Source organism: Balaenoptera acutorostrata, chromosome 14 (assembly GCF_949987535.1).
Source record: "Balaenoptera acutorostrata chromosome 14, mBalAcu1.1, whole genome shotgun sequence".
In the NCBI taxonomy this organism is placed as follows: Eukaryota; Metazoa; Chordata; class Mammalia; order Artiodactyla; family Balaenopteridae; genus Balaenoptera; species Balaenoptera acutorostrata.
Window position 1 is genome coordinate 52,949,136 of NC_080077.1, and position 25,900 is coordinate 52,975,035.

At 43.8% G+C, this 25,900-nt stretch overlaps 1 protein-coding gene across 4 annotated transcripts in view; it reads right to left on the reverse strand.

Moving 5' to 3' along the window:
- Window positions 1–25,900, reverse strand: part of SOBP (sine oculis binding protein homolog) — a 158,668-nt gene that overhangs the window by 36,086 nt on the left and 96,682 nt on the right. For 2 of the 4 annotated variants that reach the window (XM_057528007.1, XM_057528006.1), the window contains one exon: window positions 22,941–23,081. The exons of the other annotated variants lie outside the window; for them this stretch is intronic. In XM_057528007.1, the coding sequence (XP_057383990.1) occupies window positions 22,941–23,081 (141 nt within the window). The remainder of the gene's footprint in view (window positions 1–22,940; window positions 23,082–25,900) is intronic. 4 annotated transcript variants of the gene reach the window in all.

The window sequence follows — 25,900 nt, forward strand, 5'->3', positions numbered from 1 at the left end:
TCTGTCCTGCTAAATAAAAAATATAAAATCAAGAATTACTGCCCCAATCAGCCTTGCTGGCACACTGATTCTGAACTGGATTCGACTGGTCCATGAGGGTTTATTCTACTCCAAGCCACACTGGTCATGTTATCTCTTCCTCTGGCTATTCTCCACCATAGGAGAAATTCACCCTCACAGGAGTGTGTCCTACATTGGGTTACATTGTGCAAAATTGATAGCAGGAACACCACTTAGCAGAATATTTCACCCCACTGTATTGAGGCATGCTGCCAACTAGGCACAGTGGATGAAGAAATTTAATTTTGTCCATTGTGTAAATAATGTGTATCCCAAGCATTTGGAAGAGTGTTTGGCACATAGTACTCAGTAAATATTTGTTGAATGAATAATAAAGTGAACTAACAAATGAAAAAGAAAAAAGAAAAAAAGAGTGTGTCCTAAAGGGCCAGGAGAACTGTGGTCTCAAAAGGAAAACGGGTGGTTAACTATCCCTGGGCTAAGTCCATTTTTCTAATCAGACACCTGCATCCTGTAACACATACTTCGTAGCCTGATAAACCTAACAGGAGCACGGAGGCCCTAATACTGTGACTTCTAACAGATCACCTCCTCTCCCAAGTCCTATCAGTTGGAAGTAACTCAAATTCTTTCCTAAGTCCTGTTAACAATGTACAGTCATTTTATCCAACAATCTGACTGAAAAGGGTTGCGACAATTGTCTAATGAGAAAGCCTAGTACTACCTAAGCTGCCCATACCTATGTTTCTAGACACTTTAAGAGAACACGGGCTTGGCCCTGGGAGAGTCAAAATGAGCTGTGGAGTGAGGAGACTCGCCGGCTAATTGAGTTTTTTGCTTAGCACCAGTGAGACGTGAGACGTGAGCTCGGAATGGAATTCCATTATGGGTTTTTAATAATTAAACATTACATGTTTGGAACCTTACTCTTCTGTATTACTTTTTAAATATTAATCTATTTACATCAGCCGGACTTCCTGCAGCTTGACACGCAGTAAATAGGAGTCACACTGAGACAGACAACTGTGTTCCTAGCTTAAGACATCTTTGATGTTCAGTGACAGTAAACACGACACTAACCCTCAGCTCAACCCGGTGCTGTAGCATGATTAACCCCCCTTTGAGAAGGTAGTTTCTTCCATTTTCCAACACACTCATTATTACACTGACTTTTTAAATTAGCAAGAATCCAAATTCGTCTTATTTGGAGAGTTTTATAATAAGGTCTCCCCCTTGAGACCTCAGGGGGGCAAGGGGCACCCTGCCCTCTTCAGAACCAGGGTTGGAAATGGACGAGGAAGGCACCTGAGGGTTTCCTTGGCTACTACCCCACACTGTGATGAGATGCCAGCAGAAAAATTCAAAAGCCGGAGTACACATAAAAACCTCCCCAAGGGCTAAACCTGCTTTACACAGTGCCCTCATGCCGAGGGGACGTCTCCTCGGGTGCCCGGCAGCCACGGTCCTCCTGGGGAACGCTGCTGCTTCCGCTGCGGCCTTTCCGCCTCCCATTTCATCCCTGTCAGCAGCTCCCCGGGGCCCTTCTCTCTGCTGCTGGGGGGTTTCTGACTCTGGTTTTTGCTGCCTGTCCGTCCTCTCCCGGCTCCAACCCAGAACATCCTGGAGACAGAGAGGGGGCTTCCCGAATGCCTGAATGCAACAGTGGACGGCCTGAGGCTGGTCATCAGTGGAATTCGGGATTCTAGGCCAGGCAGGACGATCAAAGGCTGTCTAAATCCAAGGACGGGGAGAACACACGCAGCGAGTGTCCACTGCCCCGGAGATTATGGACCCCGCTGTCTCCGCAATTAAGGTAATCAGCAGACCCACGTCTCTGCACGCCCCTCGCAGAGCGCACCATAGAACAGTCTCCGATTTGGTTTCAACTTAAGAATTTTATTCCCTTTTAAGACAAAGCTAGCCGGGCAGACCGGCGATGGTCTGTTTTAAAGAGTAAAACTCCATCCTATTTAATAAAAAAAGATGTAGGATTCAAAGTGGAAAATTACATGGGAGCTACCCTTGTTATAGAAAAAGAGCCCCCCTACCCAACTGCCCACCTCTGTGACCACAGAGGAAGCCGGGAGTACTGACACCCCCCAAGAGGTTAAACATAAAAATCTCTATCAAATTCAGTATATCTTTCTATTGTTTTACCTGTCAGTACTATTGAATGGCTTATGCAAAATACCTCATTGCAAATGTCTCTCATTAGTCTCAGAAGGAAGCCCAGTCCCACACCCTCCAGGCAATGCACGTGCCCACAATGGCTGGTCACATGGGCGCATGTGACCAGCTGGTCCCGGACCACATGGCTGGTCCGGGAAGGCCACAAGTCCTAGACAGTGACTGGTGACCCCCAGAATCTGGGCCCATCCTGGAAGACTTGTCTGTACTAGACTTTGGGAGGAACAAGTAGATTCCTAGCATGTAGGGGAAATGGTCCAGAGGAGAAGTAAAGCTCCAGGCTTATGGAGGGTTCTGCAATGGCTGAGGTCTCCATCTTCCTCAACCAGCTGTGTTCAATTCTCCCTGCAGCAGGTGTCTCCTTTTGACCCAGAGTTTCAAGATCCTTTCCCACCCATCACAGGAACGTTTGACTTTTGCCTCCTCTTCCTGCCCTTTAGAGGCACCACTAACAAGCAGGCAGAGAAGTCAGGTGCCTGCTCCACCCCAGATTCTCTCCAGAATTCTCCTCTGACTCTCACATTTGGATTTTACCCTTGGGAACATAACAACGTTTCAAAAATTCCTGGTTGTAAGAAAAGCAAGCACTTGCTATAGGCGGACAGAAGTCATTCAGGAGGAGATTGCCCACTGAGCTTTTCATGTTTATGAGACAGACTAGAAAGCAGAAAGCTAAGCACTCTCCGTTTGCCTGATCTACAGAGACTGTGGTTTCCTCAAGATTATCTCAGCCTTTGTCCCTCTGATTTTCAAGTGACTTGGAAAACGTAGGATAGCATTCCCTAGAAGATATCTAAAAGCTTCATCAATCTATTGCTTGGAAGTAGCCCACTAATATTCAGTCTAAATCATTCTTTGCTTAATTTCATTCCATTACTCTTACCTTAATTATATATACCCCTTGTCTCGAGCTAAATAAATTCCTTCCTTCCTCAGTATTTACATCCTTCAGATGTCTGAAGACCATGATCATGCCAACCACCCAAATCCTCAGACCTCACTAATGTGAGTCGAATGCAACAGGAAGAATGATAATACAAAAAGTCCCTGTGTTTGCCTCAGACTCCAGCTGGGTCTTCCCTGCTTTGTTATCTCCCAAGATCCTTACCCACGGAGCAGCTCCATTTTAAGTTTTCCAATTATTAGCCTAAAAAGGGAAATGCCAACGGGTCACAGCGGTACACAGTTATCAGAGGGTATTCAAATTGATGCTCCCACTGAATTTATAAAAAGGAGACAAAATCCCCAAAGAATAATTAACTCTAAATATTTCAGAAATGTCCATCAGTGATGCTGAGTGATTTTTTTTTTAAAGGAGAGACATACTTTAAACAGTGAAAATGATCGATCACTATCAAATTCCCTTTCGATACTGGTTTTGCATCCGGCATATAACAATTCAGCAACTAAGTTCAAGGTCATAATGCCTTGGAGTTGAACAGGCACCAGGGAGTCATTTTTGTCTCACCTTCCATTCAGTGCAGGGAGCCCTGCCACAATCTGCTTGGCTGGTCATCAGACTCAGCTGTGATGCTTCTGCCCACGGGGAACTCACTACTTCACAAGGGTGCCCATCCTACTCTTGTGAGCAAACTCTTTCTGATACTGAGAAGAAATCTGCCTTCCTGCAACCCCTACCCATAGGCCTGGCCCTCTCCCCCAGAGCCACTCAGCATGGTTGCACCCTCTTCCGCAGAGCTGCCGTTAATCTACCTGGCAACAGGGCCATATGTGTTCCCCTGGCCTCACCTCAGTCACTTCCATTGTCCTTAGGGCGTTATGACTTCCAGACTGTCACAGTCCTGGCCGCCTCCATCTCACCTTCATTTCATTCTCAACATGTGACACCCAAGGTAAAACACAACACTCTCCTGAGCCTGCCCTCCAGGGATCGCTAGCGCTTAGCTTGCAGGGGACTCCACAGTGTGGTTCTGTGGTTGTTGGAAAGGTTTTCCTTTCCTCTTCTTCAGGTATGACATTCTACCTTTAAAGATTTATTTCTTTAGGTTAAAATAATACATATCCAGGAGTCCTCTGTTAAAAATCCAAATATCCCCAACGGGGTAATATTTTAAACCACACACAGCCGGTATAAATTGATTTATTCAGCAACTTTGGACTGAGAGCTGGATTCTAATTGCTGGCTTTGTCATTTTCTAGCTATGCAACCACAAGCAAGTTATTTAACCTTTCTGAATAGGAAGAATGATTAGCTGAGAATAACATATTGGGGCCTATAAATTAAGACAATAGTCCTTGAACATTACCCAAGTATCTGTGAACTTATAGCAAATACATTTTTCCTTTTCTCTTTCTTTTCTTCCCACTTACTACCTCTACAATTCTCAGGGGAAAAAAAGGGCTGTTTTCTACAGATAGGAGTAGAGTGGGTCATTGTTATAGTTAATACTGAGGTCATCATAGGGTAACACAAAACATGTGAGTGAAATTCCAATCAACAACTGAATGGTTATGTATTTTTAATAAATGTTTTTCTGCCATCCCTTTAAAATATTTTGAGGCATCACCCTTGAAATAAAGTCAAAGAGAATCCCTAACCTGAACAGGTATCTTTCTTCTGGGATTAGTCTTAGAAGGACCCTTGAGAAACTCTAAATATCGATCTCTGTAGCATAAATGAAATGTAAGTGGCCACAGCCTTGACCCCTGGCTGGGATGGATGAAGCTGCAGTAGGGCAGACTGCACTGAGTGTTCCAAGTTTCTAGAGAAAGACAGCTCTGGGGCTCTGAGCCAGAGCTTCTCCAACTTAATTAGGTACACATCAGAATCACCTGGTGGTCTTGTTAAAACACAGATTCCAGATATTTGTGGACCAAGGTTCATTGAAGCATTATTCACAGTAGCCAAAGGATGGAAACAATCCAAGTGTTCATCAGCAGTTGAATGGATAAACAAAACATGGCACATGCATACAATGAAATATTATTCAGCCATAAAGATGAACAGAGTGCTGATACATGCTGCACCACCGTGGATGAACCTTGAAAACATTACGCTAAGTGAAAGGAGCCAGACACAAAAGGCCAAATATTGCATGATTCCACTTGCATGAAATATCTCTAGAATAGGCAACTCATAGGGACAGAAAGTAGATTAGAGGTTCTCAGTGGCTGGGGGGGAGAGGGAGGAGGGGAGTTATTGCTTAATGATTATAGATTTTCTGTTTGGGGTGATGAAAAAGTTCTGGAAATAGTGGTGATGGTTGTACAACATTGAGAATGCCACTGAATTATATGCTTAAAATGGTTAAAATTGCAAATGTTATGTTACATTATATTTTAGCACAATATTAAAAAAAGTTAACCCCACACATTCCAGGGCGACACCCCCAGAGTTTGTGATTCTGGTCTGGGATGGGGGTCTAAGAATCTGCATTTCTAACAAGTTCCTAGGTGATGCCGATGCAGCTGGCCTGGGGACCACATTTTGAAACCACGGCCACCAGCCCACAATGAAGCTAAGCAAACCCTTCAACTTCTCCTGCTTTGCTTTGCTGATCATCTAGAAAAGCTCAAATTTCTCTGCATGTATAGCAATGTCAACCCAAGCTGGGAATAATAAAACAGCTGCATCCAGGCCAACTTGAGGCTCTCAGTGCTTCCCTGTGGTTTTCTCGCTCTTTTTCTACTCAGTTTTGAGCCACCATTGACCAGCAGGAATGCCAATAACTAACACCAACTTCAGCAGGGTAGGGACAGGTACAAGTCAGAATGTGCAGTGGGGGCCTGGAGAAGTCATCTTCAGGGTCTCATCCTCGGAGGACTGTCCCCCTCCCCAATCCAAACTCACCACATTAACGGTGAATTATTTTCTAATAGGGCTTAGAAAAGCGCTTGCTGCCTAAAGTTTCAAAAGAACTTGCGTGCCAGGCTTCCTGATATTGATCTGGGCAAGATATTCGTACGGGGCATAGAGGACGTAATGCATATGTCTCATTTGGGGTCTGGTAAAAGGCCGAAAGGCTCACATTTCTGAGATTCTCTTTTTTGACATTTTTGGGTTCACGTCAAGTTCACTGGTTTTCCCGACGGTATTACTAAACTTCTTCAAATTTAATATATTTTTATTCCTGCTCATTTGAGTGTTGTATTTCCACACATGCATGCTTAATTGAGCAAAGTGCACTGGACGTTTTTCCCTGCAGAGGTAACACGGCACAGCTTTCTCACCCGGAAGGAACAGCATGCTCGTCACCACTGCTGAGTAGCCTGCCATCAATGGCTGACACATGAATATCCATGGCAACACAGGTGAACCCAACGCCTGGCCCAATGCCAACGGATGGAGCGGGTCCTCCCACCGGGCTGAGGGAAGACGATAGCTTTTACTCAGCAAGCAGATAAAGTGTTGGTTCTTTTCAATTTGCAGGGCTGTCGTGTTTAAATATGAAAATGTTGCTTATAGACAAATGTTAGTGACAGCAGCCTGTGGAGACTATCACGGTTTGCACTCTCACTCCTGCTAAAAATAGGCTTGCTTTCTCTGGATTCCTTCAAATTCCACATCTGCAGGAAGTTTTTGTTGCCGTTGCTGGCCCTTTTCTTTCTTTTCCAAAGATTACTGTTCTTTGGCTCCGCCAGGGCCCCCTCCCTTTCCCCCTCCCTTTCCCCCTCCCCAGGAGAACGCCATTCAGAAGGATGATAAACGCCCCAGGCTCAGACAGTCCCACAAAGGCCTCACGTGGGTTCTCAGTCCTTATCACAGGCCCTCGCCTCTGAAGTCTTTAGGGAAGAGGGAACCGGGGCAGCACCAGGGGCAGAATCATTTGACCTTCAGCAGTAAAAGATGGGGCCTGATGGGACTGACTTGGCAGGTTGGGAAGCAAAACCAGAGGGTGAGACCCCTGTGTTTGGGAGCCACTTGGCAGCCACGCCTGCAATGGCCAAGCAGACAGCCTGCTCTCTCTCACATGCTGGAATAATTTTGTTTTCCAGGTATTATATTCACACACAGCAAATGGTAACTATGGTAATGATGCATTTTGAGCAAATGTTCAATTCTTCTCAAGGCAAGTGTTCAATAGCCTTTATTATTCTCTCTCTCTCCTTCTTTCCTGCCCAAGGTGTGTGTGTGTGTGTGTGTGTGTGTGTGAGAGAGAGAGAGAGAGAGAAAGGAAGGAAAGGGGGAGGGAAGGAAGGAAGGAAGGAAGGAGGGAGGGAGGGAAGGAGGAAGGTAGGTAAGCGTTGCCTTAGGTATTTTCAGAACCAGCCAGAAGATATTGCTTGGAACAGGACCTAAGCGCCTGTAGATGCTCCAAGTGCTTCACAACACATTAGAATCACTGCAAAAGATTTTCTCGGCCCCCATTCCCAAGGGCTCTGATTCAGCTGGTCTGCAGCGGGTGGGGTCCCCTCAGGGCTTGCGTGGCAGCCACGTGGCACCTGCCCTGGCCTCCTGAGCAAAGGCCACAGGTCGGCTCTTCGATCTTTTGGCTGCTCAGACGTGCCATGTCCCTTCTTCCCAGACTAGCCTTCCTCACTCCCTGCCGCCTCTGCGGGCCACTCACCTCGGGTACGCCCTCCTCTTCAGGAACTGGCAAGGATTCTGGCTGTGAAACGTTTCACGGGAGACAGTCCAGAGAGCTGTTATGGCTCCTTCTCCCCCAGAAAGGAAGACGGGCTAGCTTTGCAGTCGTGGCCCAGCTGCCTTGTTCTGGGGGACCCTAGGCAGCTCTGGACCCAATGAGCACCGGGGGAAGGGAAGAATCCGTCTCATTCCCCTTCTGCTCCCAGCTCTTCCCAAGTACCTGACCCTTGGTAGGTGCCTGACAGAGGTTTGCTGAAGTGTTAGGTGTTTTCTCAGTTTTCCACAGAGCACACAACCTGTGAAACGGGACAGGTGGCCTCCAACTGGGAGAGGAGATGCGACTAAGAAGAAGGCTCTTTAAATGAATTCCTATGAATTGATCCCTCTGTGGGCCCCGACCTGGCTTATGGAAACTGCAGATGTGTGTTTATGGTGGGGGGGATCCTCCTAGAACTGGATCCCTAGGTCAGGAATGGGTCAAAAAGCACCAGAGGATGGAGCCCTGGGAAGGCTTGGGCAGCATCTTAAGATTATGACCCCATTGCCCAGCCCTAACTTAGTGTCTCCCTCCCAGTTTAGTCCTCCCCAGGGATAGGGTGCAGGGCTTCCCAGGTAGACCTTCCAGAATCTCTGTCCTCCTCCTTTCATCTGGGATTCCTAATGCCCTAATGGAGCCAGTGGGCAAGATCACCCCACTGAGCAGGGCTGCGAACACCACATACCATCCCAGCCTGAAAACTCCTCGGGATCCGGCAGAGAGGTCCTGGGGAATGTATCAACTACCTATGTGTTAAATACAAATTCTGCACTACAAGTTGAATTACGACCAAGAATCTCAGCATTGTGCCCCACAGTTGTTCTGTAATTTCTCTCTACCATCCATAGACATCAACGTATTCCTGAGATTTGCTGAGGAATAGGACGTGTAGCCTAACAGTATACATCCTGAGGCTCTTCTTGTCTAGAGGAGCTATTCCTACAAAACCCAGTCTCCTTCAGCAGCCTATGTGCACCTCTCTAGAGTGTTGATCTCTGAGGTGGGGCAGGGTACCTCAGAGGGTGCAAAGACAATCCACTGAAGTGATGGAAGAAAATATTAGGGTGTCTAATTTTTTGTTTTTTTACTGGTGGGGCATGTAATCAAAAACCCACTGAGATCACAGGTCTAAGGGACAGTCTGGCCTCACTTTTTATGAAACACTCAAAGTGGTAGATTAGGGTGTGAATAGCTGGGGGGCAAGGATGATGCTCCTTAGGTTTTTCTTTGGGGAGGGTGACAAAGAGCAGATCCAAAGTGATGGATGCCCCTTGTTTCTGTGTCAGCCTAAGGAGCTTTCTGACGCCAAATCTAACAGACTCACCTGATTCCCTCTCATGGATCGGATGTGATTCGTCCCTCCTTGGGACCCTTCTTTGGCACTTTTTCCCTCGCTCAAAGCTCAGGTCACTGTAATTTCTGATGTTACTTGAGTTTTTATCATGTCTGTCCTAGACTCTTAGCTTCTTGAGGGCAGTGTCTGTTTCTTAACTCATCTCCCGAAGGCTTTGCATACAGTATCTGATGGAGAACCCTTGCAAACATAAAGCTTTCATTTTAAAAGAGATGACCATGTCATAGTGAGGTCCCTGGGCACTAAGTATTTCCCTGACTTTGGATTCCATGCTCAGTGAAAACTCAAAAACAGCTTTTAAGTTTGCCACCCTAAGTAAGTCCCTTGATTCATTTTTGCCTGAAGACTTTTTAAAAACCACTATTTATTATCACTGTAATCTCAATTTTAAAAAAAGAAAAGAAAAAAGACATTTCAATGCCACACAACTAAAAGACATAATCTCAGAAAGAAAAGATCAGCCTTCCCCCAAAAAGACTGGGACCTTACACCTCCATATAAAGTATTTAAACAGCATCCTCATTTTTCCCATTCATCATGTCCCAGTCCAGGGATCACCATTTAGAAACAACTGAGGCGGAGGGAAGCAACAGCACAATTCCAACCAAGTCACTGACAGCGCTTTGTTCCCCTGGGCAGTCGAGGAAGAGACAAGCCTGGTTCTGAACAGAACTAGTGATGTGTGAGATGTAAGATGTTTATCCCACTTTCTCCTTCATAGGTCTGTCTCTCCCTTGGTTATCTATCCTTCTTTCAGGGCCTTGATCCAAGACAGATAAAACCCAAATGTCAAACCAAGGCTTTCACCTTAGATAGCATCAAAACCCAAAGCAAATAACCTCTGATGGTAGAATTTCAGGTGAGTGGGTGGCCATCCCTTCCCTTTGAGTAGCCCTTCAAATCACAGCATATTCATGGTTACAAACCAATCCACCTCTCTCCAGCTGGCCCTGTAAAGAGGTCCAAAGCTCCAGCAGCCGTTAGGACCCTGACTGACACAGTCTCTCACATCTGGTCAGAGGACAGCATAAAATGCTGATACGGTTAATTCTATCATTCGGACTGAAAACAATGTTATACCCAGAAAAATGTGATTATACTGACTGTATTGCTTCTTCAGTTTGTCAAGTGCTAGCATATGCTCGCTATAATAGGTACCAGGTACCAAATGCTTAAGAAAAATTAGAAGAAAAACTCTTAAATGGAAAAAATTATATTCATTTTTAAAAATTTTTTGGTTGCACCACGAGGCACGTGGGATCTTAGTTCCCCGATCAGGGATCGAACCCACGCCCACCACAGTGGAAGCTCGGAGTCCTAACCACTGGACCACCAGGGAAGTCCCTATATTCATTAAGTTAATTTTTTCTGCAACAATGCCCATATTTGATATCAGCAGCAGAACATGAAGGCCCAGCTGGAGGTGCACCAGTGTTCCTTGGGAGTTTAATGATAACAGGCCAGAATATTTTACATCAGACCTGTCCCAGAAATTCCAGGTGGCCATAGACATGATCCTTTAAGTTAACTGTCCACTTCCTGTTGTGCAATAAATTGTCACCAACTGCCTGAAAAAAAAAATCAGGACACATGATCTGACCTATATTTATTCTGCCACGGTGTGTAAGGCAGACTGGGATGTATAGCTGAAGCCCCAAGTCATCTTGCTGATTTATAGTGACAACAGGCAGAACATTTGAAACCAGGTGCCCTGGAAAAGGTACAGTAGCCATATTAATAACATCACCCAGAGCACATCCCCAGGAGTGGACTTAAGGTCAAATGCTCACTGGCCCTAATCCCTTGTCACACACACCTTCTTCCCAGTTCCCTTTCTTGGTGTGGACAACAGACTCTGTACCCAGACTATGAGAAACCCAAGGCCTCCCAGTCTGCCATGTGCTAAGCTCCCTCACCTGTTCAATGCACAGGGTGGGGAGGGAAGGGAGGAATGGGGGCGGTGCTAAGCCCCAAGTTGGGCACCACTGTGGACAGCTACTTTGAAGTCACGTGGCGGGGACCGGGATTGCTCAGGCTACCCTTCCCACAGCACACGTTCACCTGCCTGAGCAGAGGGAAGCCAGCCAAGTCCAGCCTCTTCTGGTCCTCCAGGCAGAAAACAACGGGGTGAATCCTGGTTCAGACCTTGCCCCTCTATCCTCCACCCTGCCCAGCCTGTGGACCCCACCTCCCATCCCACCAGGCTGAGCCACCTCTCCTAGGGTGAGATGCCACGCGGGAACCCTGTCTTTCCCCTTCGGGGATTAAACAATGAGGCCCAAATGCCAGGCACCAGAAGCTGTTTGGAATTCAGTTTCCCATCAACTGCCTCACCTTTTCTTCCCAAACTGGAGCCCTAAAACTCAGACTTCAAATAGGCAGAGGCGCTAAAGCAGTGGGCTGAACTTCCCGTGGAGCTGCGGTCTCCCGAGGCTGTGTCCCCCATCCCAGCTACCTTTACCAGCCCCCAACCTGCTCCTTCTAGAGACTCCCAGCAAGATACTCTCTCAGCTGAGGGTACCAATTCTACCTGTTGTACGGGATAAGGTTTTCAATGGCTGTGAAAGAGACTCCAGCGGAGGAAGGAGTACGGGGTGTGAATTTTTGGATGCGTTGTGGGCAGGTGTCCTATGATGATAAGGAGCCCGCTGAAGCAGACCCAAATTTACAGGATGAAAATACCCTAGCCCAGAGCTTCTCAAACTGTAGGGTACACATGACTCCCCCCAGGATCTTGTGAAAATGCAGGTTCTGATTCAGGATGGCTGGGTAGGGCCTGAGAGTCTGCAATCCTGCCAGGGGCCCAGGTGGAGTCCAGGCTGCCAGTGGGTGGACCACATTTTGATAGTGAGGGGCTACACACAACTTGGGGTGGGAGGGTCAGCCCACAGTCAACGGAACCATATCTTCTGAACCCCAAGCCAGGGCCTATGGTCTGAGGGAAGATTGGGGTTTGCTTTCGGGAGCCAGAGGCAGTGTGGAAGCCACACCAGGATGCTGAAGCTTCTCACTTCCTGGGACATTCTCAGAGACTTGGGGGGGGTGGGGGTGGTTCTGAAACTCAGCTCCCGAGGACACACTGTTTGCCTGTAAGCTGGACCAGCTGGAGCTGCTACTTCAATCAAATCACTTTGTCTCCTCCCAGACCACTGAGGAGAAATGTTAATGCACTGATTTTGCAAATTTATGTTTTTCTCCTATATATTTTCCTCAGCTTTAACTAGAAGACTTCAAGATTTAGTTATGGCAGGAGAACTTCTAGTAGGAGAAGGGCAGCTAACTGAGCAGAGGCAGAGACCCCTGAGCTTCACCACCTCTGGGGCTGCCCCACGTCAGCCCTGCTGGCCCCCCGCATGGGTCTGTAAATGGCAGCTGCCTGGTCTGTAAAGCGCGGGCACAAGCATCAGCCCTCCTTTGACTTGCTTTATTCCCTGTGGGACTTCAAAAAAGATATTATAGTATACAATATGTGAGAACAAAAGGGAAATATACTCAGAGAATACGGGAAGCACAAAGGCTGCTGGGCAATGGCTGGTCTGTTCAGCACAAAAAGTTGAGGGAAATGTGAGCACGGGGTATGAACAGACAGAAAGGTGAGGTGAGGAAATGGGAGGAGGGGAAGATGTCTCTGAGCAGACTGACAGGTGACCGTAACCTGTGGGGAAATGCAGCCAGGAAGAAGTTCCTGGGGGCTGAAAAGTTTTTATGAACTGGAATGTCACATTTGAGCTTCTCACAGTCCTGTGATATAAAAGCCCTCAGTAAAAAGTTGCTGCATGCACATACACGCCCACAGGGACACACACACACACACACACACACACACACACACACACACACAGTCTGGCTCAGAGAATCTAATATATCAAACTCACAGGTTCTAAAGTACTGGCACAATTTGCAGGCCTGGGTCGAGACACAGGATCCAACTTCAGGGCCAACTTGGAGGGCGTTATTATACCACAAATCACTAGGGGGCGCCCCCACCGACATCCACACTGTAGTGAGGGTCAAGAAAGTCTGCCTATCCCCTGCCCTCACCCTTCTTAGTTTCCGAAGGGAAGGAGGTGGGAAGGGGAAATAGGTGGCAACCGGGGTCGGGGTAGAGATGCGGGATTGAGTTTAGAAATATGAGATGCCACTCCCTTCAGGTGAGACCCCAGTCTCTTCATAAACGGAGTGGCCAGGTCTCCAGAACAGGCTGAGCAGGGAAATAAACTCATATCACAAGGCAGTAACCACAGCATGCATAAAGAGGAATTACCCAGATTCAGTAGCAAAGGACTTATCTCACAGACCAAGGCTGCAGTGCCTGCTGGCAAAGCATTCAAAGATGACAAAACCAATGGGCAAGCAGCAAAGGAATATGAATGGGAAACAAGAAACTGTCACTCCTGCTTAGTTAGCTTGATAATATATTTGTTGAACTGTTTATGACTTTGTATCTCATATGTGTATTACAGATGGCAAAAATTACTCCTAGTTCACGCAGTGGGGATTAAATAGGTCAATAATTCATAGTGTTCCCAAGAGTGACGCTACTTCCAAATGCTGGGCACCTGAACTCATCTGAGGACCACTGGTTTGTGAAAACAGATGATAAACGTGAAATTGGGAAGGCTGTGCAAATCCCGGGATGTGCAGTCATCACCCCAATAGCCAAGGTGCCTGTGTCTGCCTGTGGGTATGATGCCCTCAACAAAGGACACCCCCCAACACAGCCCTGAATCCCAGCCCAGCAAATAAGGCAACTTTCCCAAGAGCAATCCAATTTGTTCAATCTGAACTTATCTCCTTACCCTCCAGTTTTTAAGGAATTATTACAGGGGTTGGGGGTTGGGGGGACTCTAGGCCCCCAAAGCATGAGAGCCACAGGCACCCTCCGCCTTCTGGCCCTGCCTTCCCTCATGGGACCTCCCATCTCCGGGGGGAAGGGGACTGGTGTGGAAACACCAGCTTGGTGCAGACACATCAGCTTGGTGCATCTCCCTGGACATAGAGGTTTCCTTCATGCTCCTATAGCACTTTTTTGAGACTCCTATTACATGGTACTTAAACTGCTTTTGAGACAGTTTTCCACTGTGTTTTCAAAGCCAGCCCTGGCATGTCTGTAAACATCAGTTCATATTCCTGGAATAAGTCTTTTTTGTGTTCCATCCTACTACCCACAGGGGTACAGATGGTATGTTTTATGTGGTGACCACTATTTACAATCCAACCCCATGGAGGCCCATGAGATGCCACAAATGGAGCCCACACAGGAAGACAGCCCCTTCAGTAGAGACATTTGTCCCGACAGGCCAGGGGTGCCAGGAAAGGACACACCCTGAAAGTACATGGGGTGCCTCTGTGCCGCTGACACACATCCTCTGTTCTGGGCCAGCGGGGTCTCGGGCATCCCCAGGAGGCACACGGAGAGACAGGCTTTGCCCAAGTGACAGTGGGGTATGCGCGGCCAGTGGCTGTAAGCAGGGAAAACAGCACACAAAATGCCCAAAATTGGTTGTAGAGTTAAAAACATCAACAAAGCAAATCCTTCCCTACCAAGGAGGCTCACCACATTCATTTGCATGTTCATGAGCATCTGCTAGCTGAGTACCAATGTATCCTGATGGACAGCCATTCATCACAATAGACCTGACCGTGTCAGTACCTCAATGAGGGGATAATAGAAGCAGGGTTTTCTGTTGGGGAGGAGGGAGGGAAGGAGAGAAGAATTGCTTTACTCTGAAAAATACTCTGAAGAAGCCACGGCTGCCTCTGTCTCAGACGAAGATAGCATTTGCCGAAAATGTCAACAGATTGCTTCTTGAGTTGGAGTTGTGCAGACATCAAAAGCTTATTTTAACAGGGCATTTGCTTAAAATCACTTGGTTGGTTTAGGCATTTAGAATGTCTCTGACTATATAATTTGGATTAAGAGGTTCTTGTTGGGTTTTACTGATTTAGCATAAATCAGAAGGACATACTGGAATAGACCCCTTCACATAACCAGAGCCTTTAGGCCATGAACGTAGTAAAATTTGCTCTTTGTTTGTGCTGCGTTTTTAGTGGGTTCTTTTTTCTTTCTTTCTTTGTTATTATTATTTTTTTTAACGCGGCTTAGTTGCTATGCGGAGGCTTAGCGCTCCTGCTTGGGGATCAGTTCCAGACTTTGGTTTGATTTGAAACAAGCCAAGCAAATTTGCCTGAATGTGATTTCAAAAGGTTTTCCTATTTCTCTCATCAGGAGATTGAAGGAAGCTGGGAAGCAAGACACTATCTGAGTTCAAATAATGCTGGCCTGATTTTCTCAAGAATTCGGTACGATTCAGTAGACACAGTTCTGATGGACGACCACCGACCACTGCTACAATGGCTCTCAAGACCAGGTCTCAGGAAGCTTAATTTCAAAAGGCAGATTACTCATACTTGGAGATAAAGTCTTTTTCCTCCATTTTTACTTTTCTTTCAGTCTTTTTCACTTTCTCTCTCCATATCACATTGACTAGATGTGACTCAAAAAGTTAATGGTAATTGCTCTCATCTTAATTTAGCAAAGAGAGAGGAAGAGAGACAGAAATGAGTGTAAGTTGTAGATCTAAGCACAGGTCATTACAGGTGTGTTATATTAGTGTATTCATGAGCCCCCCAGGGACAGACATGCTGAGATATCCAATAACTTTCTTAATGTGTAATTACACACCATCGGACTATAATTGATTAATTGAAAAGAGAACGTAGGCAGATGTGAGGGCAAGACTTCTGCTGCTTATTAAATGAATATGTCCTTGCTTGTCTTTAATAAGTTAAGTGGAACTACTCAAAAGCAATTAAGTCAGTAGTGAAATTCATTAAATTTTAAGTAATTATTGGTATTAAATTCTGTAATAGAATTCAAGACTTTGCATAGTTCTATTTCAAAAAGAAGTATGATCATTCTATGGGGCCAATTCAACAGAACTGGGTTCTGAGAAAACTGCATCTTGGAGCCACTGACATTTTGTATGAAAATCACCTGAGAGAGAGAAGGAGCTGGAAGAGGGCTAGGGGGATTTCTGGAAGCTTTGCTTGCCATCCTAGACCAGATAGACCGAGTGTCTCACTTAAACCTAGGAATGTAGTCGTGTTGCCTAAGCAATTCTTTCATTTAAAATCTTAATCTAAATAGTTCGAAAAGAATGAAAACTACATATTTTAAAATCTAATGCCTTGAATACTACATCTGATACTTTCTCTAGTAGCTCAATTCAAACACAAACATGGATATGCGGCATTGAATGCAATTTGGAGAAAATTCTTTCCAGGCCCCACTCTCGTGTGGGAAAGAAACCTGGGTGACTGGGGTGGCGGGGAGACTATGAGGTACGCCACAGTTCAGAGAGGGAACCCCAGATAGTTCTCAGAGCTCAGAAGTGGCTCCTACACCTTCCGCCACTATTCATTCTGCCCAAGAAACCAGACAACTCAGAAATCTATCAGAGAGGAACTCCATTCAGCCAGTGCTGCCGCATTCCAGACATTCCTGACAACTCCCTAGACGCAGGAGAGACCTTGGAGTCTGAGCTGGCTGTGGAAAAGTGCCAACGGGAGCCACACCGGTACGGTTTGTTCCTTCATTCATGCAGTAGGTATTTCTTGAGCGCTTATTCAAAGCCTTTAGTAAAATGATTTTATAAATACTTATGTATGTCTATATCTATCTATCTATCTATCTATCTATCATCTAACTATAATATAAAGTAAATGTACAAAGAACTTATAAAAACCAGGGGGCAATTCTGTGAAGATGTAGTCCATTTCGTACCTATCCAAGATGATCTTGCGCCCTGCACATCGTAAGCAACTCAGTAAAAGCTTGCTGACTGAATGATGGAAGAAATTGATGACGTGGGCTTTGAGGAAAGCATGATTCTGTGTGGCACCTGCATAAAGTTCTCTAATTTACGGAAACAGTTAAGAGATGTTAATGCATGGCCAGGATAAGCCAGAGAGATGGTGATGATGGCAGCTGAGAGTGAAGGAGAACTGATTGCAGAACCTTTGTCTATTCCCAGGTTTCTTGCTCTAACCATCAGCATCCTTAACAGTCCTGTCATTTCTTTCTTGGGATAGAAAACTTAAAATGTAAACCCATGTACTGTGGTCATTTAAAAAAAAAAAAACAGTGGCTTCAACTACATTTTTTTAAGTCGTACTTTCAAATCTACAAATAACTCTGTATGGTTAGTTTCACAATCTAAAAAGACATTATTGTTCTTTCATTGTTTGCTGGGGCTAACACTTTGATGACATGAGAGCCAGTCTAGATGCAAGGCTATGGGGCTGCTGGCTCTTGAGAGGCACTGTTCCCACCCTGGGCCCCGTGAGAGGCGTCCCCACAGCAGGCTGACTAGACACAGAGACAGTAGGGAGATACGTGATTCTTACCCTTCCCCAAAGGAGGAGAGAAAAGCATATTACGTATACTCTAATTGCTGTTGGAAGAAAAAAATTCCAGTCCTCACACACATTGTAATTTTAGAAACCATAACTAAAGCTAAAACTAAATTAGACTAAATAGGTGTATTAGGCTCAGAAAGAAAAAAAATCAGGGCATGTGGAAAGACATTAGGTCTCATTTTCTGTTTGCATGTTTTTCTGCTATAAAGGGCAATTTATTGTCCCACAGCTCATTTTAATCTTGAACACGACCTTGATAATCTGTGTAGGAGAGAGGCAGCCCAACAATTTCAGAGAAGAGTTCTAACCAAGAGAGATGCTTTCCAGCTTTATCATGTTCACTTAATGACATTTTGCTCACATTATTTTGGATTTTTGCTTTTTTTTTTTTCATTTTTACAACTGTAACAAGTTCCACATGCATTCTAGACAGCTAAATCAGGCCAAAGGAAAACTGATTTATCAAATCAGTAATTAAGTGCCTAACTGATACGTCCTGAAACTTATCAGCATATGAACAAAGAAGATGGCCAAAGAAGTGGGTGATGGTGTTTACTTCCAAAAGAAAAGTAAAGTTTTAAATAGTCAGGTAATTAGGAAAATCAGGGAATGTGGGATTATAAGAAATTTGCTTTGGAGGTTTAACTAGCAAGCCCTTTCTGTGTAAGAATTTTTTCCCCCAAAACCATTTTATATTAGTCTAATACTCTATCTTAGTAAAGACAGTAAATTCAATAAGATGTTTCTTCTTTGATGAAGATCTTGAAAATCTTTAGGGTCGTTACTGGATAAATACCCGTTCTCCTTCTAGAGTCTTGTACATGTGCAAGGTGTAAAGAGTAAGCTAAATCCACGCAATCCAAAGCTATGTGTTATAAGATTTTTGTCTTCATTTTTAAAAAACAAGGAATCTAAATATTCGTGTGAGTTTTATTTACTGGCATTTCTTTCTTTCTCTTAAAAGTTGAATACAAAAAAGGGGGTTTATTCCCTTTATTAGTTACCTTTTATTGAGTGCTTATTATACACCAAGCACTTTATATGTATTATCTCATTCAGCTTTTATGGCAACTCTAAATGGTGTATACAGCTATCATTCCTGTTTTACACATGCAGAAACCGACCTTCCCAAGGCCACAAAGCTAGTCACCCCACAACCAGGTTAGTGTGACTCCAGGGCACATACGCTGCACTGCCTCTGTGCTGTTCTCTGGGCAAAGGGGTTATTGCATTCTTGTTAAGGGAGATTCTATCCCTCTTTAATACAAATTTAAGACCCTTTTCCCCCTAGTTTGTATTTAAATCACCATGATCCCTGAATCATTCTGGATCACAGTTCAGTTTCTTGCTTCTACTTTGATCTCAGTTTTTCCCATTGTACACAACTACCTACTTAACTCAATTACGACTCTTATCCAAAATCTAAATTTATAAGAAAATTGGCTTGAGATGAAATCTTTGCCAGTTACTTATATTAACATGGTCATAAGAACTTGATGGCCAATATTTTTGGACAGTCATTTGCAGTCTCTTTCTTGCTTTTCCAGCTGTGAGAAGCACTTGTCCTCATCACAGTGTGCCTGGACTGTTCTAACCACCTTCTAGAAGTCTTGCTGCTCGTGTCCTCCAAGGCGTGAAAGCACTGCTTTCATAATAGCACTTCCTGGCGCAGTTACCTAATACAGATCCCATAGCCTAAAACACCAAATGTAAAATTAGCTGTCTGGCTTTCACTGTTTTTATTATTTGACCACAACCTACCGAGTGAACTCTATTCTCACTACTCACAAAATGATGCCAGGCAGTGTCTTGATGACCCCCACGTGCTCCCTGCTCACCTCCCTCCCATCATTCCACCAACAGTCTTCTCTTTCTCTGAGATATACTTCCATTCCCCTTCCTACAAGGACCAGCCCAGGCCCCACCTCCTCTGAGGATCCATTCCTGATGACTCCAGCCCACCATCTCTTCCCCATTAAATGACCCTTTACTTCCTTTTTGTACTCATGATACTTTAATACATATTTCTATTCTCTAATCAGCATACCACCACATCTGGCACTTTAATATACACTGGAAGTTCACTGTTCATATCAGCACAATTTGCACGTAAGCTCCTTATGAGAAGGATCCACATTTTATGCTGTGTTTGCACTGCAACACACGTCTTTTAAGCACAGCACTGGGGAGATGGTAGGTACTCAATAAATGCACCTCGACTGAAAGACAAATATCTTCAAAATCTGGGTCACATACATATCCCATCACCACCTACTCTCATATTATGCCCTGAGTTGTGTCCATGACACTAAATACCCAGGTTTTTAGAAAAGGTTTTAAATCTTTACAGATATTGCATTGAATTATAGATATCGTCTTCATGCAAGGTACACAGAAGAATAAATTAGAGATGTAAGAAACTATCCAGACCAAACACACCAGAGAATATATCCCTTGAGAAAAGGTCTTTTGGGTTTGAATTATCAAGACCGGCTGTCTCTACTGATGCAGCTCAATTCTCAACTTGGCTGATTTGATGACAGTCATAACATTGTTTAAAAATAAAAGTGCTAAGGAAAAATGAAAATGAAAATTTCACTACAACTTTATTTTTCCATGTTATTTATTTTTATGTGTTCATATATAAACATCAAATTATGTTTTTGATGTTTATATCAAATACTGCATAAATGATTGAGATGTGTTAAATGCCATAGGCTCATAAGCACTTCTGTAATGCTCTAGTTTATTTTCATTTTCCTTTATGTATGTATCCACATTTCTGCACGGGATATATAATTTGCCTTCATATACTGTATTTTATATACACAATGATGTCACAAATTGTCAAAATTCAAGCTCTCTGGCAAATATATAAATATTACGCTAAGCCAAAACTAGTGTTTACACCATTTTTGTCCTAACACATTTATCAGACAATTTAGAAGTTAAAAACACCACTGCTTGAAATGGCTATATAATGGAGACCCCAAAGTATTTCATATATCTTAATAATCAGGATACTTTTCATTTGAAGGCCTTATTCTAGCATATGCTCAATATTAAATATCGCCTCCCTTCCCATCTCAGGCTTTGACATTTAAAAAGGTTTATGTGGTTTTCCCCTTCTGTGTTCACACAAAGAAGAGTATAACAGATCCTGCTGCAATATCAGAATCAGATTCAAATTTTCCATTCAAAGGAAACCAAACTATATTGAGATCTGAACACTATAAAACAGCAGAGTATTTCACAAAGTTAAATATAGGGTGTAACTTAGTTGATATCCTGAAGGTGGATTATCAGATTTGAAGTGTAGGAAATGTACTTATCTATGTGTACTTGTCTCTTCTGTAGATTGGGAACCTCTCTAAGAGATGATGGTGTTGGTGATGATGATGGGTAAAAAGATCCTGATTTATTTTAAAAACCCATACTTTATCCTGATTTATTTAAAAACCCCATACTTTATCCTAATGGAATCTACAGCTCGTTCTATTGAGAAAGAGAGAGAGAGAGAGAGAAACCATTGCTTCTCCACCAATGTATCTTCATGGATTTTCAAGAGAAATATTGATGGATATGCAATCCAAAGTAGAACAGTAAGCACTTTTCTGGATAATTAAGGCAAAAGTACTGCTTATTATTTTAAACCTGGCTTATCGGGAGTATGTCTTAACTGGTTCAACATTTCACTTGAAATTATGAACAAAGCCATCTATCAGCTCCACTGAAGGGAAAGGATACAGCAGTAAAATTCTCAGCCAAGACAACCACAGACCAACCCTCCACTCCACCTTGTCCGTGGCCAATGCACAATCCAGACCCAACCTTAAGCATTTCGTTTTTATGTGAACTAGAACCAGGGGGATATGTTATTGCATGCGTTCAACCAACAAATAATTTTTGAGCACCTACCTCCACAGATCATTGAATCTATATCACCACTGATCGTTAAGATGCTATTATCTTATACCACTAGGAAAAAATGTTGCCAATTAAAAAAATGAGACGTCATCAACTGTAACATGCAATTCCCCCCCCCCCCTTTTTTTTTTTTTTGGCCATTCTGCACAGCACGCGGGATCTTAGTTCCCCGACAAGGGATTGAACCTGGGCCCTTGGCAGTGAGAGCTTGGAGTCATAAAATACGGGCTGGGCAAGCATGGTTCTCAGGGGTACAGTGAGGAAAGACAAAGGTCTTGCCTCACAGAGCTCTCAGCTAGGGGAGCCTCATCTGGAATTAAAAGAGGGTTATCTCAACTTCTGGTTGTACGTGGCCAGGCAGGAGAAGCTGGGAAGACAGCCCTCATGGAGAGTCCGATGCCTCAAACCAGAAGAGTAGGAAGTGTACAAAAAACATGATTACAAAAGGCACTTAAGCCAAATTCAATGAGAAAACACATTAAAGACCTTATTTGCCTGAACTTGCTTATTTGCCATTTAATCATGGCCGTCTATCTTTCTTCTTCTTTTGAAATTTCCTCTCACCGGTCCCCCATCACCCCCACATTCCCATCTCCGATTTCTTGCCTCCTTTATTACTCAGATGTCATTCTTCTCAAGTCCAAATATTTTTTATTCCCTTTCCCTTTTTCTCCCAAGAGACTTTCATTAGCTTGTTCTTCTAGCCATAAACCAAGCATATGACTAAATATGATTAATACTAGTTCTGGCTGGTTTCTTAGGCACTTTTATATTGATAATTGATATCCTATCTGGTTTTCTGGCTTTGCTTGATATATGATGTAGAGTTTCTATCAAGCCATCAAAGGTGAACTCTCTTTGGTACTTTAGGTAATTGTTCAGTTCTAGCAATTAAAACAATGAGGGAAAACGTCACTGACCCCTAACTCCAGTATGCTACCTGATGGCCAGAAGTCTTGAAGGCAATAGATCAGTTCACCCCGAGGAATACAACCCCACCAAATCAAAAGAGGCCAAGCCTTTTTTGAAACGGCCTTACTGATTGTAAAAAGAATCAAAATCTTCAAAAGAAGATTTAACATTTATCATATATCATCTATTGCTGTCAGATTTTTAAAAACCCACTCAAACGCTTATAACACATTGAAAATTATATTTTCTATAGAGTACCAAATTTAAAAATATATATACTTTGGTTCCTTTCCCTACAATTTAGTATTCATTGGAAATTCTCAAACACTGACATGCCTTTCTGAATAAACTCCCCTTCCTAACATTCCCACAGATGTTCTTTCTGGCTTCAGAATTCTACCAAAGAATTGTTACCATAAAGAAGCTACAAAGAGCGATTCTGGATTAATTGCTTAATTCCTTCATGTCACCAACATAGATTGAACCCCTTCTCTCGCCCTGGGATGGAAGAATGTATCAGACCCGGTCCCTACCTTGAGAAGGTGGCAGTGTGTCTTGGCCTGAGCACAGGTCAGAGAGATGTGGGTCAAATCTAGGCTCTGCGCCTGCTCACTAGATCCCTTCCTCTCTCCCAGGGCAAGGAACGTAACATCCCCGAATTTTAATTTCCCCATCTGTAAAACAATAATAACAATATCTACTAGCAAAGGTATAAAGCGTACAGGGTCTAAAAAAGGGTCTGTAAAGACCAAGCACAACGGCACATTGGAGGCGCCCCACAAAGGATGGTTTCTTGTCTCCTTCCCTTAACAGGCTTATCAGAGGCACATCCATTTGCTACTGCAGACATTTACATGTGTTAATTATATTTTTCCCTTGCTTTGCATTTATTTTCTTAGTTGTATATTTCTAAGATGAACAATTTTAGTATTAAAGGGGAGAGCAAGATGAAGGGGTCTTGGATCACGTAGAATCTTCTTGGACAGTTACATATTTTTTTAAAAAGCTTAGCTATGAGAATTGTCTGCGTAATGCACCTCGTCCCTCTTATTGTTCACAAGGAATTACTGTGGCTTTTGCATGCAAATATAAATACTCAAGACTTTCAGATAATCTGTTGCTAGAAAATTTGGTCAATGGTATTCTATGATGTGCTAGTAAGTATGCAACCTTGAAAGAAATAATCATAATTACAACAACCTCAATTGAATGCCAACCGTTTGCCGAATACCGTTCTAAGCATCATAGGGGTATTCATTCATTCAGACCTCACACCAACCCTACAGGATACATAGGATTGTTGTCCTTATTTTACAGACAAGGACATGGACACAGAGATATTCAGTGACTTGCCCAAGGTCACACAGCCAGTGGGTGGAGTGGTGGAGCCTCCTGAATCTGAACCAAATAGTCTGGTTCAAGAGCCCAAGCTCTTCACCCCAACACCGTACTATTTTTTGGAAGTTTTAAATTCTTCTTTGAAAAAGTCCTCCAACATTTTAGTACCTCACAAATCAGCAACATTTGCTATGCAGCCAACAGGCATCTCTAGTGCCCTCAGCATAAATAGGCAAGTGAGTGGATGTTCAAGGATTTCTCTGAAGTTTTGTCCTAAATTAAAATATTACCTATGGGCTTCTATCCGACCCCACTGGAAAGAGACTCTTGTTAGAGAATAAAGGCAGGTACTTCCAGCATTTGCCTGAAGATTTTGTTTAAACTAATGTCACCTCCTAGATCCATTTTATTAGTAATAAGACTACTGCTTATTGAACTTTTTCTTAGTATGTGTCAGGCACACTAAGTGCTTCATATACATGATCTCATTTACTCCTGAAAACAACCCTACGAGGCAGCTACTATATTTATCTTCATTGTATTGATAAAGGCACTGAGGCTCAGGGCAGGTAGGAAAGTTGCCCAGCTTGCACAGCTGGCGTGTCTGCAGAGCTGGGCCTGGGACACCCACTCTTACCCACCATACCACAGTGCCTCCCCAGGAGAACACATGGTCCTCGATACCTCTCTCTGGCTCCAAGAACCACTGTGATGTACTGTGTGATGGACTGCTCATGTAAGCCGGCATGAACACCAAACCATATGCCTCTGACCTTTTTGCACAATGGCCCTGGAATGGGAAAGGCGAAGATCTCCATGCCTTGGAAAAGCGAGCTTGCAGGGGACCAAGGGTCTCCAATCAAATCTAATCCCAAGCAGAGTACCTACACCAGAGCAGAAGCAGGGGAACTCCAGCCCTCCTGCAGAGAGCTTCTCCCCCAAAGAAAGAAACTAAAAGGGACAGTTAAAATAGGGTTTCCACGGGTGGTAGGTGAGGGGAGATGGTCTTTGTGGGAGAGGGTCTTTGTACAGGAGAAGAAAAAGGCTCTAAATCACAAGACCATGGCAGCAATGAGAGCCAAGGGGCTACAAAGAGAAAGAGAGAAGCAGCAGAGCCAGCTGGAGAGCCAGGGGAAACAACAGCACAGATGGAAACAGAGGAATGTGCAGGTGAAATAGGACAACTCAAGTGGAATCCACTCTTCTGCCTGTGTTAAAGTCCAGATGGTCTAGATGGAGAGCATAATGGTGCCACCTCTATTGGAACTGACCCTTGTTCAGTCTAAGATTGGTCCTCTTCTTTCTAAAACGGTCAATTTTTCTTTAAAAAAATAGTTCAGAGAACTGTGGGAACACAGGAATAGCTCCAGAGTAAAGGGATCCGGAGGGTGGATAGAAAAAAATGGTTGGATAGGCCAACTCTCTCTAGACAACAACCCATCCCTGGGGATTTCTGGGTCATTTTACACCTTTGGGGCTTTTACAATTACTATTTCAGGAAACCGGTACACAGCATACTACATACACGTACATCATATGATATTTTATTTGATGTGATGGGAGTCCAAGTGTGTCACCATGAATTTTAATTCTCAGTGCCTGGGCTGCTCAGTTGTAACAGCAAAGAAACAGTGTGTCAATTCAAGTTGAGCTGGGGCATGTATCTGGCTTTCTGTAAGACTAGCAGTGTTAAGGGAGGTCTTCAGTCAATTATACCTATTTTGAAAAGCCTATCAAGTTTCAAGTGAAATGTGGCTGTTTTTATCACCTTTTGGGGGTTCTCATTAAGATTCCATGATCTAGCCAGAAAGGCCTAGTAATAGCTGATATCTGACAGCAATCCAGATTTCCCCCTCATTGCCGTGATGAGGCCAACATGTACTGGTGAGATGGGCTGGGTTGCAAAGAGATCTGATCTTATTTTTAAATAAATACATTTAAAACTAGGGGCCTATGTAAACTATTCTATATAGGATGCATAAACAGCAAGGTCCTACTGTATAGCATAGGGAACTATGCTCAATATCCTGTGATAAACCATAATGGAAAAGAATATTTTAAAAATGTACACATATGTATAACTGAATCACTTTGCTGTACAGCAGAAACTAACAAAACATTGTAAATCAACTATACATCAATAAAAAAAAGAAAG